General features: G+C 52.6%; 5 protein-coding genes and 1 non-coding gene across 6 annotated transcripts; 4 read left to right on the forward strand and 2 right to left on the reverse strand.

Annotated features, from left to right (window-relative positions):
- The first annotated feature begins 453 nt into the window (after positions 1-453).
- BP01DRAFT_422313 (ubiquitin domain-containing protein DSK2) lies at positions 454-2,455 on the forward strand. The gene is made up of 2 exons (XM_025579562.1): positions 454-1,156; positions 1,216-2,455. Exons 1-2 carry the CDS (start codon positions 689-691, stop codon positions 2,152-2,154), a joined length of 1,407 nt encoding a protein of 468 aa, XP_025432915.1. The 5' UTR covers positions 454-688; the 3' UTR covers positions 2,155-2,455.
- Positions 2,456-4,195: 1,740 nt separating this feature from the next.
- Positions 4,196-5,686, forward strand: BP01DRAFT_422314 (zinc-dependent alcohol dehydrogenase family protein; the record flags this gene model as incomplete). Its single annotated transcript, XM_025579563.1, has 5 exons — positions 4,196-4,342; positions 4,410-4,447; positions 4,483-4,775; positions 4,916-5,064; positions 5,149-5,686. The coding sequence occupies exons 1-5, from the start codon at positions 4,278-4,280 to the stop codon at positions 5,684-5,686; spliced, it is 1,083 nt and encodes a 360-aa protein (XP_025432916.1). The 5' UTR covers positions 4,196-4,277.
- A 653-nt stretch (positions 5,687-6,339) lies between these two features.
- Positions 6,340-8,967, forward strand: BP01DRAFT_240716 (transmembrane 9 family protein). Its single transcript, XM_025571262.1, has 5 exons — positions 6,340-6,547; positions 6,613-7,958; positions 8,005-8,457; positions 8,543-8,763; positions 8,811-8,967. The coding sequence occupies exons 1-5, from the start codon at positions 6,460-6,462 to the stop codon at positions 8,827-8,829; spliced, it is 2,127 nt and encodes a 708-aa protein (XP_025432917.1). The 5' UTR covers positions 6,340-6,459; the 3' UTR covers positions 8,830-8,967.
- A 3,235-nt stretch (positions 8,968-12,202) lies between these two features.
- BP01DRAFT_355344 (putative choline sulfatase) lies at positions 12,203-14,611 on the forward strand. The gene is made up of 2 exons (XM_025574663.1): positions 12,203-12,961; positions 13,013-14,611. The coding sequence occupies exons 1-2, from the start codon at positions 12,551-12,553 to the stop codon at positions 14,348-14,350; spliced, it is 1,749 nt and encodes a 582-aa protein (XP_025432918.1). The 5' UTR covers positions 12,203-12,550; the 3' UTR covers positions 14,351-14,611.
- Positions 14,612-14,818: 207 nt separating this feature from the next.
- Positions 14,819-14,900, reverse strand: BP01DRAFT_t101. Its single transcript has one exon. It is a non-coding gene; the product is annotated as a tRNA-Ser (tRNA).
- Positions 14,882-16,694, reverse strand: ergS (the record flags this gene model as incomplete). The annotated part of the gene is made up of 2 exons (XM_025573285.1): positions 14,882-15,608; positions 15,651-16,694. 2 exons carry the CDS (start codon positions 16,692-16,694, stop codon positions 15,207-15,209), a joined length of 1,446 nt encoding a protein of 481 aa, XP_025432919.1. The 3' UTR covers positions 14,882-15,206.
- Between the last annotated feature and the right edge of the window lie 507 nt (positions 16,695-17,201).

Genomic DNA, 17,201 nt, shown 5'->3' on the forward strand with positions numbered 1-17,201 from the left:
AGGAAAGAATTGTTGTTTACGTCACAATTGCAGCCAGGGAAGAAACACTACAATAAAAACAGTCCCATCGCTGCCAGGACGGTGATTGGAAAGGGAGGACTCTCGAACACGAGTGTCCTCGCAGGAAGAGGGGGAGGTTGAGGGGGTTGAGGAGAAAGGATCTGTACGAGACAGAACACTTCCAGGATTCTTAAAAGTGTGAAAATTCCGATGCGAGAAAGGAAAGGAGCTGGTACTGTTTGCTTGGTTTGTGATGTCACGTGGATTACATACCGTAACATATTATATGGAAGTATTCCGTCCTAAGTCGGTTTGAATACAGTCATGTACTGTATGGTAGCACACCGGGTGTCTCCCGCCCACCGGAAAGGCAGACGATGGGTTTCTGCCTGCTTCCACCGCGGGCGGCGGTGGTTACGCTATCGATCATGCATCTTATCACAACCTACCCCCAACCCAATAGCCCATCCATTACTATTACCATTACACATTGCAAGCAAGACTCGGCTTTCCCTTCTTACCACGTCACTCTGCACCAAACAGTCACTTGCAGCTTTTCACCTGTCTGCCTTCCCCAACTGTTTTTGACATAATCTATTTTTGAACTTTTGACTTGTTCCTGCTCTCTCGAGCCCCTCTTGCGACTTTACTCCCGGCAACCGGCAGATACCACACACTATCACAAATCATGGCTGATGAAACCGCCGCCTCGGCCGAGGATTCGCCTATCACCTTCACAATTAAATCGTCTAATGATGCCAAGTACACACTCACCCTTCCTCTGTCGACGACAGTGTCAGATTTGAAGGAGAAGCTCGCATCCTCGGAATATGCCGATACCCCCGCAGAACGTCAGCGCCTGATCTACTCTGGGCGAGTTTTGAAGGATAACGAAACTCTGGCTACCTACAAGATCAAGGAGGGACATACCATTCACCTGGTTAAGAGCGCTGCTAGTAATCAACGTTCTGGTGCTGCCACCCAAAGTGCTTCAACATCTGCGCCCACCGGTGCTGCCGCCAATACCCCCGCCACCGGTGTTCCCACGAATCTCGCAGCTGGCACGGGTAACAACCCCCTGGCCGGGTTGACGGGAGCAAGATACGCTGGTTTTGCGCAACTTCCTGGTGCTGGGATGTTCGGCCCAGATGGCGGGGTATGTAAAGGACAGCTTATGGCTTGCTTCGCAATGATCGCTAACTAGTCTTATTCCAGATGGGCCCCCCTCCGGATACTGAAATGATGCTAAGCATGCTTGAAAACCCTCAATTCCAGTCTACCCTCAATGAAGCACTGCAAAATCCCGCAATGATCGATATGATGATTCAGCAGAACCCAATGCTGCGCGACATGGGCCCCGCGGCGCGACAGATATTCCAATCTCCCGAGTTCCGTCGTATGCTCACAGACCCTAACTCAATCCGCCAGATGGCTTCCATGCAGAGAGCTATGGGTGGTGGTGGACTGGGCGGTAGCGCTTTCCCCGCCCCTGGAGTTACGAACACAACCCCCGAAGAAAACCGTAACACTCAAAATAACAACGGTAGCACACCCACCCCCAACGCCGCGTTCAATCCGTTCATGCCTACGGGCCTCGGTGCTGGTAATCCCTTCGCTGCTTTGTTTGGCGGAAACCCTGCTTTTGGGGGAATTCCGCCCAGCGCAGCCGGAAATACCCAGTCGGGCTCTACCGGCTCTACAGATGGAGCGCCTGAGGCCACCACTGGTAACAACACCAACAACAACACTACTACTCCGGGTGCGAATCAGCAACAAACACCTCAGAATCCTTTCAGTCTCCTTTTGAACCCTGCTTTGTTCGGAGGTCAGGGTGGGCAAGGTGGTCTGAATCCCCTCGACCCGCAACAGAACCCTTTCCTCCGGGACCCCGCCATGCTCCAGCAGATCATGCAAAACATTGGCGGTGCACCAGGTAATGCCGGTGCAACTGGCAGCAACCCCTTCGCAGCACTTTTCGGAGAAGGTTTTGGAGCTCCTGCCCCTCAGGACAACCGGTCTATCGAAGAACGCTACGCTGATCAGCTCCGACAACTCAACGATATGGGCTTCTATGACTTTGATCGGAACATTGCAGCTCTGCGTCGGTCAGGCGGCAGTGTACAAGGAGCGGTGGAATACCTGTTGAGCGGTTAATGAGCTTTCTACCTTCATCTTGATGCGTGAACGGTCATACATCATTCATGTTTTTTGTTAATTTCTCCTCCGTTTATTCTTGATTTGTGCGTTGCCTGCACTGTCTGAAACGTGGTTTGACAGTTTGATATTGGCGGATTGGCGGTTCTTACGATTTTTATTACCCTTTCTGCATGCTCTTTCGAGGCGAAGTGAGGTTGAAATTGGCTTTGACGGCCTTTGTGTATTAGCTATCTTACAGTCTTACCTTGAAGAGCTTTGATACTCTCAGCCGAGACATTGAAGAAGATAATTTTTCTCTACTCGGCGCACAGTACAATCATCGTAAATCGTGCAATACTGCCAGGCCAGGCGGCTTGTGTCTTTGTGGTGGTAGGATAGATCTGCTTGGATCTGACAGGACAGTAGAACTGGCAATTTCTCTGCATTGGCAATCAAGCAGAGTGCTCTGACTGGAAGAATGTCTTACACTGGATGGGTCTGCATTACCGTGCTAGTAATGTTAGTAACCACGTTGATGAAGTTCGCTGCCTGCTATGCCTCAGTACTTTAGCAACGTGGAGCGACAATGCTGAGGTCAGGAATGAATTCCTCAGACTTTGGGACTGCTTGGCCATTCTCTGCGTTTGAGCGGTTGAGAGGAAGTTGAGTCACAGTCGACCGATCGTTGGGAGACTTGAGCCGGGCAGGAGTCTGAAAGACGAATCAAACTACTAGCGTTCTGCTTCCTCAATATCAAGAGCATCGCATACGAGCTACCACCGATCATTGGGGGCATGAATTTGGGCTGCGGCTGCCATGCTCTTGTCCGGAGTGGACCGCACCAGATTCGACCACATGGTTGTTTCTACGGCAAGGCAATCAGCATGACTGTAGTACTTTCCGGGTGGCTCTGAGAGGGGGTTCTCGTCATCGCATAATACGTCCCTCCAAGGATGCATCCCCAGCGCTGTTTCGAACTACATTCTATTTCATGGCTTAGTCCAAATGGTCATGTGGGTACGAATGCTGCTGCCAGCCTAGGCATGGCTCCATCACTAGACTACCAGTTTCTTTTCCGGTATTGTATTCCTCTGATGGTTGAAGCCTTTCTCACAGCTGACAACCGCTCAGAATTGCACTACGTCGATGGACGACCTTCTGGCAGCAAACCCCCGAGTCAATTTTACAGCTTCTAGATCCCAACGGACCCTTACCGTTCACCTCCAGCGCACTACTCGGCCTAGTGTACATTCGTAACTGCTCGCAGTATGACAGCTACCATTTTACAGGGTCTTTGTCCTAGGATCCAGCTGCTGTATCTGGTCACCTTCGCTTGTCCTCGCCTGCCAAGCAGTAGTGGGATGAGCTTCTGGCAGCTCATCACGCGACACATTTCTTGGAAATGATCGTCAAGTTGGGCGTCCAATACGTTAAGCACAATCAGGCCCTGGTTTGGAGCATCGAGATGGCCCTGTGCGGGCTTGAGTGTGCTGTCTTTCTTGCCCGATGGCTAAGAGTGCTCCAATCATCCAGTTGCGGCGAATCCCTGTCTGGTAAGTGCTAGAATTTTCCAATGCACGAAGGATCAATTCGTTTTTCAGTTTCACATATGCCCCAAGACCCGGCTGACTAGCGACTCTAGTACCTGAATATCTTTTGATTGACTGGGTCCGGAACGTCGTGCACGAAGGCCTGGCGTCTATTCAGGGCACTAGGGTGAATGTCCTCCGCAATTCATTCGAGCTTCTGGCAGATCAGGTTGTGGAGGTCTGGTCTCACGTAATGCATGGGAACTCACCTTGGTCTTTTATTGGTGTGATCGGACATGTACTCGATCAGTATAGACAAAGCAGGTTAGAGTAGATCTATGCTTCAGAATGTACTTCACTTGCTCTAGACAGACCGCTTTCAAGCGATATTTAGCTTCCGGAAAACTTAGATTGGGATATCATCCGATTGCATGTAAGGTACCAGCCGTAAGCCGAGCGAGGTGTTCCCACTTGTTTCTATGATTCAAGGAAGCTTCTGAGATACTCAAAAATCACACCTATAGAGTATGTATCAAGCCATGGTCCTGCATCTTGAAGACCCACTTTTGGGGATAAGGTTTGGAGATTTGGAGAGGCGGGGCGCAGCTACCCATGATTTGTATACCATTTACCAAGTGTGTACCAACCACTGTACGGCAATTATTCCATGTGTATAGGTACTTTCCATCTCTCTCTCTCTCTCTCCAACACTCTTGCAGCAGGGAATGATTACTCATCATCCAGGATCAATTATGGAAGCATCCAGCAGAGAATAAGATATAGTAAGTCATCATGATGCCTGCTTCCAATCCTCTAGTACTATTCCACTCAAACACTCTCAAATATTTCACATCTCCCCCCATCCCAACCCACAACCTCAAGAAACCGAGCATGTCGCAAGCTGTCTTACGCCTCGACGGCGAACGCATCTCCGTCCGCAACCTCAAAGCCTTCCAGAGGCCAATCCAAGAGCTCTCCAAGCATGAAGTCCTGATCCGCGTGCACAGCGTCTCGCTCAACTTCCGCAACATCGCCGTTGCCACCTCTCAGTACTCCTTCCCCGTCACGGACCGCGTCATTCGCTGTTCCGACGCCGCAGGTCTTGACAAAGTAGGCGAAGGGGTTAAGAAGTTCGCTCCGGAGGATCATGTCGTCGCCACTTTTGATTTGACCAATCTACATGGACTGCAGGAGAACTAGGAGAACAGGCAGGGGGCTTCGATTGACGGCGTCCTCCGCGAGTACATCAGCATCCCAGCTGCCTCGGTAGTCAAGGTGCCCAAGGCCTCGCCCCAGAGCTTCTCGGAGTGATCGATCCTGGTTTGCACGGGGGTGACGGTATGGAATGCGCTATATGGCAATGTGCCTCTCCGGCCGGGCCAGACTGCTTTGTGCCTGGGTATGTAGTTGCCAGCTACTGCTTCGGTATCACCGAAGAGATTGTCACTAAGAGGAATAAGGGCTGACGTTCGAGCTACATAAGTACGGAAGGAGTCCCCATCACTGGTGTGATTCTCGCTAAAGCTGCCGGCGCCACCACGATTAATACCTCGTCCAGCGATGAGAAGCTTGAGATGGTCAAGTCCAAGTTCGGGGCGGACTATGTTTTCAACTACAAGAAATATCCCGAGTGGTCGCAGGAAGTGCTGCGACTCACGAACGGGAAAGGAGTGGACTACGTCCTGGAGAATGGTGGCTCGGGTACAATCACCAAGAGTTTAAACTCGGTCAAGATGGACGGCAATGTCTCCGTTATCGGCTTCCTGTCGCAGGCGAAGCAGTCTGAAATGCCTGATGTCGCCAGCTTGGCGCTGGCCAAGGGTGCAGTTGTGCACGGCATCACGGTGGGCTTGACCCAGCTGCTGGAGGAAGTCGCTCGGTTTGTCGCGAAGAAGGGACTACCTCTGCCGGTGGAATTGGAGTTCCAGTTCACGCAGGAAGAGGTTGTTGGGACGTATGAGTATATGGCATCTGGATCCCACATTGGCAAGGTGTGCATCAAGCTTGTTGACAAGGCATAGAGTGTGATGTGTGGGTGGTCTTGGTTTCTAATTAATTCTTGATTGAGTGGCTATGATCATAATTTAGAACCCAATGTTCAGATATCGTTGTTTGAACTAAACAGGATGTGGGATGTGTATATAAGGAGCTGCCTTGCGGAGACGACAGCGTCATGGTTGAATGTTTCTCCGGAAATGGCGACTAAACCCGAAGCTGCCAGTGAAACACAAGCTTCACGCTGGAACCTGATGGATCGACCTTAATTTAAGTTCCTTTTTCCCTTTCCTGCACTGCACCAATTTACTAGCCAAACACTGTGGATTCTTCATACTGCACAGTACTTCCTTCGCTGCCTGGCATTCAATGCCGATTCCATTCGTTCCCTCCCTGGCTGCACTGAGTTGTCCATCTCCAGGGATCGAGTCTCCCGTCGCAATCTGAACCGCTGGATCTCCGTTTGTCGACCGTCGGACTGATCTTCCCCTCTACTCTCTCTCTCTCTCTCTCTCTCTTTGCCTTTGCCTATCTGCGGGCTGTCTTTCCCTTTCTCCATCTGATTATGTTCATTTTCTCCAACTATCTTGCCCTATACATTGCTCTTTAATTGATTTATCGCTCGAATTGACTTTGAACCGATAAGAATCGGGCGGTCAGTTGCCAGACAGTTGATCTACAGCCCCCCCGATCTCGTATCCGCCACGTACGACTAATCATCGCAATCTGCTGGTGCATGCTTGCGCCGTCGTGCCTCAATCTCTGGTAGAGTGGCTGTTACCGTTTTCTTCACAACGCAATGATGGAGCTTCGCCAATTCTGCCGCCCTGGTCAATGGGCCTTGTGGTTTTTGTTCGCCTCCTCTACCTTCGCATTTTACATCCCTGGTAGGTCTATTGTTGTGTTGCGACAAACACCTTCCCTGCGACTCACCCATCGCTCTTCGCACTAGGATATTCTGTCAAACGCTACAACGACGACGAACATATTCCTCTTCTCGTGAACAAAATATTCTCCGACAACACCCAGCTTCAGTATGCATACTTCGACCTGCCTTTTGTCTGCCCTCCCAGCGGCCGAACCCACGGCGGATCCCCGTTTGGCTCCGGACAGAGCGTGTCTCTAAACCTTGGGGAAATTCTTCGCGGAGACCGCATTATGACATCCGATTTCGAGTTGCAGATGGGCCAGAACGTCGACTGCCGGGTGCTCTGTGAACGGGAAGTCGGGCGCAAAGATGTCAAATGGGGTCGTCAACTCATCAGGGAAGGGTACGTGGCTGAGTGGATCGCGGACAACTTGCCTGGAGCAACAAGCTTTGTGACAGTCGATGGAAGTCGCAAGTACTATGCTACCGGCTTCAAGCTCGGCTTTCAGGAATTTTCAAACATTGACGGCAAGCTACGATACTATATCAACAACCACTTCACTATTGTCATCCGCTGGCGGTCGGCACCCGAAGGAGGCAAGGTCATTGTCGGCTTCGAAATCCATCCGAAGAGTATCCGCGCGGAGGACCATATCCAGAACGGTTGCCCGAAGCAGGTACACGAGGCGCATGATGGGCTTGAGCTATACATTCCGCCGAACACTTCGAAGCTACGTGAGATGTACCCTGGATCGTCCTATATTCCCGAAGACGACGACGAGATCGATGATGGCGCTACCCTCAAGATTCCGTACACTTACTCGGTCTATTTTAAGGAGGAGAATGGGGTTGACTGGTGGAACCGCTGGGACCTATACTTTACCAACCAAGAGGAGGGCTCGGCAACCCACTGGCTTGCTATCCTCAACTCCTTGACTATCTCCGGCGTTCTCGGAGTCGCCGTCTATGTCATCTGGAGTCGGACTGTGCAGGGTGACATTAAGGGCCGCGGCGATGGAGCTTTGGAGGACGGGAAGCTTAAGGCCCGCGCAACCAAGTCAAGATCCTCAGAGAGGAAAGGTGACGGACTCCTGGAGCAGGGCACAGATGTCGAGCGGGATGCGGATGTCTCTGACGATGAAGGCCCAGAAGACATCAGTGGATGGAAGCTGCTCCATGGCGACGTGTTCCGGACTCCTCAGTTCAGTGGGCTTCTGGCGCCGCTCATCGGCTCCGGCATGCAGCTGCTGTTCATGGTTTCCGGGCTTTTGTTCCTCAGTTGCCTCGGTGTGCTGAACCCTAGTTTCCGTGGCGGGTTTGTCAGTGTCGGTATGGGCTTGTTTGTCTTTGCCGGTCTGTTTTCGGGATACTTCTCGGGCAGACTATACAAGACGTTTGGAGGTGTTCATTGGCGAAAGAACACGCTGATTGTAAGTTTCCTGCATTGATTCGATGCCCTGTTACTAACCTGTTCAGACCGCCTTGTTCTTCCCTGGTCTTGCCTTCTGCCTCATCTTCATCCTCAATCTTTTCGTCTGGGCGCAGGCCTCGAGTACCGCGATTCCTTTCGGCACGTTGGTAGGTCTTGTCGCGCTTTGGCTTTTGATCCAGGTGCCGTTGGTCTATATCGGAAGCTGGTATGGTTATGTCCGCACCACGCCTTGGGAGCATCCCACCAAGACCACCTCCATTGCTCGTCAGGTTCCGCCTCAGCCTTGGTACTTGCACAGCATCAGCGGTACTCTTCTTACTGGACTGGGTCCGTTTGCCGTTTTGTTCATTGAGCTTCTGTTCGTGTTCCGGAGCCTGTGGCAAGACAAGAGCGGCTACTACTATGTATTTGGATTCCTCAGCGCCGTGTCGACGATCCTGCTGGTCACGATCAGCGAGGTGACGATCATTGCCACCTACAGCCAGCTTTGCGCCGAAGTAAGTTGCCCCTTCACGGCGTTTCTGCTGATCAGCAGCGTGCATGCAAGTCGCTCTGATGAGAAGAATCATGCTAACAGATTAGAACTACCACTGGTGGTGGCAGAGCTTTTTGACGGGTGGAAGCAGTGCCTTTTGGGTGTTCGGCTACTGCATCTGGTACTATTACTTCCACCTTCACATCACCGGCTTCGTGTCTAGTCTTCTCTTCTTCAGCTACAGCTTCCTCGCGTGTACCGTGTACGGTCTGTTGACCGGAACCGTTGGGTTCCTGACGGCGTATGCGTTCATCCGACGCATGTACAGGTAAGCCATTCTGGTCTGGCCGTCGAACCTAGACTGACGATAGGCAGTGCTGTCAAAGTTGATTGATCACTACTTCGAGACGGGACGACTGGGTGTCGAATCGCAGTATTAGGCTGGGTGAATGTCGTGCCCGTGCACTTAGACGTAAGAAGTGCGTGTAGTCTTGAATCTGTTGACGGTGTACAACCATGGTCTGTGGCCATATAGCGTGTCGACTTAGATATATATACTCTGCCTTTAGCGAATGATCTCGTTTTTGTGATTGGAGTGCTCCCCCAATTCTCTTAGGCCACTATACTGAATCCGTCACCAGGATTAGTTGCTGGTACTAGGCATCATCACATGGCGCGTCATGCCAACGAACCACCTGCAGGTGAACCGGCGAACCGCATCAGCCTGGAGTCGTCCAACCCGGGCTTGAGCGTCGCCCACTCCGTACAGATCGATGTACTAGGCAGAAAGTTGACTCACGCAAGCCCAGCGTTCAGACCTCCGTGCAGTAGCGGGCGCGCTGCTTGCTTACCCTAATTGGGAAGCCGACAATGCTTAGTGCCATGCTTTAATTTAGTAGCCTGTTGCTTACATTTCTAATCAAGATCCGAATATTATGGCAGTAATCAACCTTCCTCGAATGTTTTTGTTGAATGTCGAATTGATTGCTAAGCGCATGTGAGTCACTCAGACCACGTAAGTTGCGTTGCCTGTCAGGTAGACAGACAGAAGAGAAGAGATGGAAGTTCTTAAAACCCACCAAGCCTGTCCAATCTTTCGAAGTTGAAGTTATTAAGCGCAGTCACCCAGCAGAAAGACGCAGGGATTTACTTCTACTCATCCTCTCCATCCCCCGACACCAAGAGCAACAACTTCACTCAAAAGCCCCTCAAACCCTTCTTTCATCTACCGTGCATTTTATACAGTTCTACTACTATACCACGAAACCCAAACAAACCTACAACCATACACCTATACAGCACCATCAAACCCCAACTATATCAAATACCGGGAACAACCCAACCGAACCTCCCCTTACTAAAAAACGAAAAGCGGGGGAAAAAAACATGACATCCTTCATAACCCTCCAACGACCCCCCGCCTCTCCCTCCTCCTCCAGCACAGAGCCTCGAAATCCGCGGCCGAAAACCGATATCGAGCTCGCGGTCGATGCGTGGCGGTTTGTCAATCGGCAGGTGCGCAGGGTGCGGGAGCGGGGGAGACGGCGGGAGGATGTGGTCAATACTACTACTACTACTAGTATTAGTGGTGCTGGTCGTGAAAGAGCAGAGAGTGAGCAGGAGGAGGGCTCTGGGGAGACGCGGTCGGTTTTGAGTGGGGTTGAGACGTTGGTAGGAGAGGAGGAGGAGGAGAAGAAAGGGCTAGAGAAAGGGGTTTAAGGTGCTTCGTGTGGGGACGGGGAATGATTCTCTGTAGCCTTGGGCTCTTTCTGGGCCTTTTTTAGTGGGCTGGGTTGATTGTTTGGTAGGTGCCTGTTGTATGCGGGATGTGATGGTTAATAAGAACGATGATAATGATATAGTGGGTAATAGGGATTGGAGTTGTGGACTTTGCTTGGTTTTGAAGCGCAGTTGATGGAGAGAGTTTTGAAAGTATGGGACTAGAATAATTAGTATACATATTGAATAGTTGTTTGCTGATTAGATTAGGTCAAGGTTATGTGTGTAAGAGGTCATATATGAGGCATAGGTGCTTTCGGGCTACGGTAGGGTACGAAGTACTCAAGAATGACTTTTCAATAGTTGACCTACCAGCTACCACCTTACAAAAAGCACAAACACAATCTAATCTGTGACAGCACAGGTGAGAATAACTACCTACCTTACCTAGTAAGATCAATAGGCTGATGACTAACCCGTGATGGCGTGCTTGCGGGATGAGATCCGATGACGTTGGGATCCTCCTGCGTCCGTGGCGGCGTGGCCATAAGCATTCGAAACCACTAAGTTAATGAACCCCCTGACGATAGATCCAGTCTCGTATCAACCACTAAGACCGTCAGGCAAAAGTCCAAACCCGACAGCTGTCAAGCTGAATCACGAAACCCGCCAAAATACCTATCCTCTGACTCACAAAGCTAGCAAGCTGCAACTGCAGCCGGCTTCTAAACCCATTCCAGAACCAGACAACAACATCCAGGGGGATCTCCAGGGGATCGTCCGGGGTAGGGTTGAACGGCTTACGACTGACCCGCGGCAGGAGCTGGAGCTGATAGGTGACGGATGATGCCATTGAGCCGCAGGGTTGGCAATGCGCTTAACCGCGAGGCTGCATAACGGATTCTTGCGTATGATTCGTGGGTCTCCGTTCTATTCTTATGTGGATGTCAGATAAATAGGGAGACGAATACAGTTGGAAGAGCTATGGCATACGTACGTCAGTCGATCCCCGTATCTTGGTGCAGATGCAGGAATGGGCCCATGGATAGGAGGGAGGTTACTTGGGGACTCGAGGATTATACTTTCACCCTCTGTTCGGATCTAGGCTGACAACTCAGAAGAAGATTGGAGATTGAGAGTGACGCGTGATGTTGCGATTAGAAATGCACATTTGCTGTGTCACCAAGATTGCTGTACTGATGTGATTGCTGCCTTGTATGCTTGTCCTACTACGGAGCAGTTGGGGGTTCTCATCTTAGAGAAGGTATACGCGTGTCTACTAAACTATGGTAGTAGTAACTTTTCAAGGCAATGGCCGCGACTGCCGACTTCCCCGGCTGACTCAGTCGGCTCGTGATCAAGCGGATCCGGGGATCAATCCACAGACCAATCATTCCCCACAGAAAACCCCCCCGCCAAGCAACCAAGATCGGAGCCGGTGGGAGTCCGGCCAATCCTAAATTGTAGCAAATCCCACTAGAAGATGGGCGGTCAAGAACAATGAAATTCCCTTATCAATGCTCAGTTGCTAAGTTCGTTGCTCCTGTTGAATAATGGAACAACGATCGCCTCAAATCCAGTCTGGCACGTGAGCATCGCCACGCCACCAGCGGAGATCGGGGCCTTGCGTGGCAAATCAGAACTCATTCAATTCGCAAATTACCCCGTCGATCCTGGTTGAGACATGATACTCCGTACATGATACATGATACATGATATATGATACATGATACTTGATAGCGAGCAGACCGCATGCAGGAGGAGATCCGCCTCATCTGCGAGATATTCCTTTCGACTCCTCTCAATTCCTCCCTCTCAGAAGACGTAGTTTTCACCATGATCAGCACCAAATGTCCGGGTGTGTCCCCCCTTGGTGACTATCCATGGATCCTCCCGCAATCACACCATCGTCCCCGCCGATGGTTCCATTGTTGAGGTGACATGGGGAGTAGGAAAGAGAGAGCGAGAGAGAGGGAGAGAAAGAGGAAAAGAGCCAGAGTGTCGGATAATTTTTCTTGTTTTTTTTTTTTTTTTTTTTTTCTTTTTCACTTTTCTTTTTCTCTTGCTTTTTTCCTCGTGCCGATTTCCTTTCCCTTCCACCTCTCCCCCTTCACATCCTGAAAAGGCATCTCGACTCGTCTTGGTCTTGCTGCAGTGGCCAGTCTCCACTTGAAGCCCGTCGCTGTCCGGTCATTATTACTTATAATCCGTTCTTTTCCCCCGTTTAGACTTCCTTCCTTCCCACACTCTCTTTCTTGCCCTGTCACTTTGCTTCAGTTCGCTTCGTTCAGTTCCCCATACACAGCCTGCCCTTGAGCAGCTGTACTTCCTACTCTAGCAGCGACCAGTTGACAGACCTCTCGAGTCCTCGCGTCCGCGGAGAGTCTCTCAGCGCCATGGCTGCCAAACGGCCCAACATCCTCTATATCATGGCGGACCAGATGGCCGCCCCGCTTCTGGCCTTCCATGATAAGGATTCCCCAATTAAAACCCCCCACCTGAACAAGCTGGCGGAGGAAGGGGTGGTGTTTGAATCCGCCTACTGCAATGCGCCACTATGCGCGCCCTCCCGGTTCGTCATGGTGACCGGCCAACTGCCCTCCAAGATCGGCGCGTACGACAACGCCTCCGACCTCCCTGCCGATATCCCAACCTACGCGCACTACCTTCGAAACGAGGGTTATCACACTGCATTAGCGGGCAAGATGCACTTTTGCGGCCCCGATCAGCTGCACGGATACGAACAGCGCTTGACTAGCGACATCTATCCTGGTGATTATGGCTGGTCGGTCAATTGGGACGAACCGGTAAGTCTCTGGAATCGAGGTCCGGGAGCGAGGAAGTATTGACCTAAATAGGATATCCGTCCCGATTGGTACCACAACATGTCATCGGTCATGGAGGCGGGTCCGGTGGTTCGCACGAACCAGCTCGACTTTGATGAGGAGGTCATGTACAAGTCGACTCAGTATCTCTACGATCATGTGCGGCAGCGCGGCGATCAGCCCTTCTGTTTAACCGTATCGATGACCCATCCGCACGATCCCTACGCCATGACTAAGGAATATTGGGATTTGTACGAGGATGTAGAGATTCCCCTGCCCAAACACGGCGCGATTCCCCAGGATCAGCAGGACCCCCACTCGCAGCGGGTGCTCAAGTGCATCGACCTGTGGGGCAAGGAAATGCCGGAGGAGCGCATCAAGGCTGCTCGGCGCGCATACTATGCCGCCTGCACCTATGTCGATACCAACGTGGGCAAACTCTTGAAGGTGCTCGACAACTGCGGGCTGCGCGATGACACTATTGTGGTGTTCACTGGGGATCACGGCGACATGCTGGGGGAACGTGGCTTGTGGTACAAGATGACGTGGTACGAGGGGTCGGCACGGGTACCAATGATCGTCCATGCGCCCAAGCGCTTCGCGGCTAAGCGTGTGTCAGAGAATGTGTCGACAATGGATCTGCTCCCGACGTTTGCGGATTTGGTGGGCGCGTCCTTGGTCCCCGGGCTGCCGTTGGATGGTGTTTCGCTGCTGCCGTATCTGACAGGCGAAGACGGAGTCAAGACCGATACCGTGCTGGGCGAGTATATGGCAGAGGGCACCCAGTCCCCGACGGTGATGATCCGACGTGGGCGGTGGAAGTTTGTCTATTCGCTGATCGACCCCCCGATGCTATTCGACGTGGTCGCCGACCCGCAGGAGCGCGTCAATCTGGTCGCGGGCCTGTCTGACCCGTCCAAGCTGGTTGCTGCCCACGGCAAGACGAGCCTGGTCGGCCATCCAGCTCCCTTGCCCACTCCGGGCGACTTCCCGCGCGTCTCGCGGGGTGCTGACGGCACCTCATCCTTCCCCTTCCCGACGCCCCCCCGCACTCCGAGTCCATCCAAGCACTCTTCCGTGTTGCCGCAAACCAACGATCCTGCCACACTGCTGGCTCACTTTATCGAAGAAGTGCACACGCGCTGGGATCTAGAGCAGATTCGCGAGGACGTTCTGCGGTCTCAGCGTCGTCGGCGCCTCGTCTACTCCGCCTTAATCAAGGGCGTGCCGTCCATTTGGGACTACGAGCCGCGCATCGACCCCAGCACGCAGTACGTACGCAACCAGGGCAAGGGAGCATTGGACGATGTGGAGCTGATTTCGCGCTGGCCGCGAGTCCTCCAGCAGGCGGCGAATGCCGTGGGGAAGTAGCATGTTTCGTCATGGGGTTATCTTATCTCAAAAGTGCCTGCAAGTTGATGATTTTATGCGTTAAGCGAGGCGCTATACCCGACATTACACGATTATTTGACATAATATTTGAGGGTTCGAGCATACTGTTTAGCTAGCTTTGTTGTTGTTGTTGTTCTTCTTGTTGATTGCTGATACGGTTGGACTGGTGTACATTGGCCATGAGTGTGTACAGATTACTTGGAATTTCGACTGTCAATAAGAATGAGTGATACAGTGCCATCTTCAGAGTCTTGTTCATGTAGAACTTGCAAAGATCACTCTGGTGGATGTAGTCAACCATTCACCACGATGAACTAGCACCGATAGGACCTGGCTTATTGTAAACAGAGCTTATGTAGATCCATCCACCCATTTTGTCTGCCATTGACGTTCGCTTCTCAGAAGATGAATGGAAAGTAATGTGGTCGTAGTGCAAAACGACAAAAACGACAACAGTCGGATTTGAACCGACGCCTCCGAAGAGAATAGATTTCTAGTCTATCGCCTTAGACCGCTCGGCCATATTGTCTTACTTCATGAAACGTGACATATAATGTAATACATTCAAAAGCACAGCAAGAGGCTTAAAGAGAATGCATGCGAATCACATTTTAGTCTAATTCCAACATCAACACCAACAGATAGATAGATATATACTCAACTCAAGCCATCCCTCATAACGTATAGAGACTCCGTATATGTAATATGCAAAAGACCCAACGCAACGCTATACAACCAACCCAACCAAGCAACACCAAAACAGCACGCTCCGATAAGTACCACCCTCCACCGTCGTTCACATATATACACACTCCCTTGGCCCCCTCTATCTACTCTACCTCACAAACTTGAAATCTCCCCAAACCACCCTCCGAATCCGGATATTCGCAAAATGCGCCACCCCAATCACCTGCCGGATCTCCGGAGTCCCGAGCAGCAACCCCGCCCGTCGTCTTCGGAGGTGGTTCAAGTTCCATCTGTCCCACCCATGACGATCCCCTCCGTTCTCTTTCCCATTCCCCTTTCCATACTCCTGATCAGGATCATGGTGATCATCCTCCGCAACAAACATCAGAAACAAGCCCCCTTCCTTCTCCGGATCCGGCCGGAACTTATCGAAATACGCCCGCTTTCCTTGCACGGGTAAGCGGGCGAAGGCGAACCGATATGCCCGGCGTGTTAGGCGCTCGATTAGCGGGGAGGTTAGGCCGGCCACAGCCCCAGCGCCAGCTCCATGCTGTCCCGACGCGGCACCTCCAGCAGCAACCGCAACCTCCACCCGCCCCAGCTCCTCGAAGGGCTCAAACCCCAGGGTTAAATACCGGCAGCCCATCTCCCGGAGGAGGGCCATCGCGGCGAAGACCAACAAGTCGGAAATCCCCTTGGGGCTGTTGGGCAGCGCGATGCAGGGGTCGAGGTGGTAGCCGTTGTGGGCGCCGAGGTAGCGGAGGACGGCGAGGCCGTTGGGTTTCTTGGTGGTCGGGTCGAGGGTGTAGAGGTAGGTGAGGAGGGTGCGGTGCGGGTGGCTTAGCGGAGTGTAGGTGGTGATATATGCTTGCGACTGGGGTTTCTGGGTGGAGGATTGGCTGGAAGGGGAGGGGGAGGGAGTGTCTTGGGATGTGTTACGGTGGTGGCACCAGCTGGTGTAGATGGCGGAGAGGTTGGATTCCAGTTCGGATTGGGATGCTGAGAGTGAGGGGGAGGTGGACGAGGGAAGTGGAGGGACGTAGACATCTAATTCGATGCCGCCCTTGGTGGGATTGAGCAGCTGTCGGTTCTGCATGAGAATCCTTTTCCCCATCTGCTGCTGCTCGTGCACCACCGGGTTGGTGGTGGGGTCGAGGACGCGCTCGCGGCCGAACTCCAGGATCGTCCAGTGTTCGTGACCGGTCGTGGTCTGGTGGGCGTAGTCGACCATGCGCTCGCTCGTCCCGAGGAAGGACAAGCCTAACCGCTGCGTCTTCCGCCACGCCCGGAACTCCGACAGCACGGAGGCGAACAGCTCCGGCGGACACATGGGGTCCCCGGAGACTATGGCGACGCGGTTGCAGACCTTGAAGCACAGCGCGGCGGTGCGGGTCGTGTTCACGAAGAGACTGTAGCTCGGGTCCAGGATGCCCATGTGCGAGACCTGTCCGTAGCGCGCGATCAGCGGCCGGATGCTGTCCATGCTGCAGCGGCCGTGGAGGGTGACGATGCGGTGGGTGGTGCCGGTCTCGTCGCTGTCCTCGTGGTTGTGGTCGGGCTTGTCGACGCGCGGGCTGGAGTCGTGGCTGGTGCGGCTGGAGGCAATGCTGCGGCCATCGTAGGAGGAGAGCGTCATCGAAGAGGATTTGCGTGAGAGGTTGCTGCTGCTGCTGCTGCTGGTGCTGGAGCGAGGGACGATGAGATGAGCAGCGTCGAGATGCTCCCAGTCCTGCTGCTGCTGTTGCTCCGGGGTCTGGTAGTGACGAGGCGCCCCAAAGGATAAGAGTCGCTCATACAATGCCGGTCCAATGGTATCGGCCAAGAGCGTCTTGACCGGTTTCTTCTGGTTTTGCGCATGGTTGGCAGACTTTTGTTTTTGCTTCTTTTGTTTCGGAGCTTTCCTGCTCTGCTGGGGAGGGTGAGATGAGGAGGTAGAGGAAGACATGGTGATACTATGAGCACCGCGGCCAGAGAAAAAGTCAATTGCTGTGATGTGATTAGAGCTAACCATCAGAACGAGACGAGGGGGAAACAGGAACTAAAAGGCATGATACTGGCTCCAGGCTCCAGCAAAGCTCCCTCAGCCCCCGCGCCAATGCCTCATTCCGAACCCGGTTGGATGTGAATCGGCTTGGGCGGCGGC

This window comes from Aspergillus saccharolyticus (genome assembly GCF_003184585.1).
Source record: "Aspergillus saccharolyticus JOP 1030-1 unplaced genomic scaffold BP01scaffold_9, whole genome shotgun sequence".
Taxonomy (NCBI): Eukaryota; Fungi; Ascomycota; class Eurotiomycetes; order Eurotiales; family Aspergillaceae; genus Aspergillus; species Aspergillus saccharolyticus.

Excerpts from the sequence above, each read along its gene's own strand:
- BP01DRAFT_422313 (XM_025579562.1), top strand. The coding sequence starts at position 689 with ATGGCTGATGAAACCGCCGCCTCGGCCGAGGATTCGCCTATCACCTTC. Across the intron at positions 1,157-1,215 it reads TGTTCGGCCCAGATGGCGGG|ATGGGCCCCCCTCCGGATAC; the intron begins GTATGTAAAGGA and ends GTCTTATTCCAG.
- BP01DRAFT_240716 (XM_025571262.1), top strand. The coding sequence starts at position 6,460 with ATGATGGAGCTTCGCCAATTCTGCCGCCCTGGTCAATGGGCCTTGTGG. Across the intron at positions 6,548-6,612 it reads CTTCGCATTTTACATCCCTG|GATATTCTGTCAAACGCTAC; the intron begins GTAGGTCTATTG and ends TCTTCGCACTAG. Across the intron at positions 7,959-8,004 it reads GGCGAAAGAACACGCTGATT|ACCGCCTTGTTCTTCCCTGG; the intron begins GTAAGTTTCCTG and ends TAACCTGTTCAG.
- BP01DRAFT_355344 (XM_025574663.1), top strand. The coding sequence starts at position 12,551 with ATGGCTGCCAAACGGCCCAACATCCTCTATATCATGGCGGACCAGATG. Across the intron at positions 12,962-13,012 it reads CGGTCAATTGGGACGAACCG|GATATCCGTCCCGATTGGTA; the intron begins GTAAGTCTCTGG and ends TGACCTAAATAG.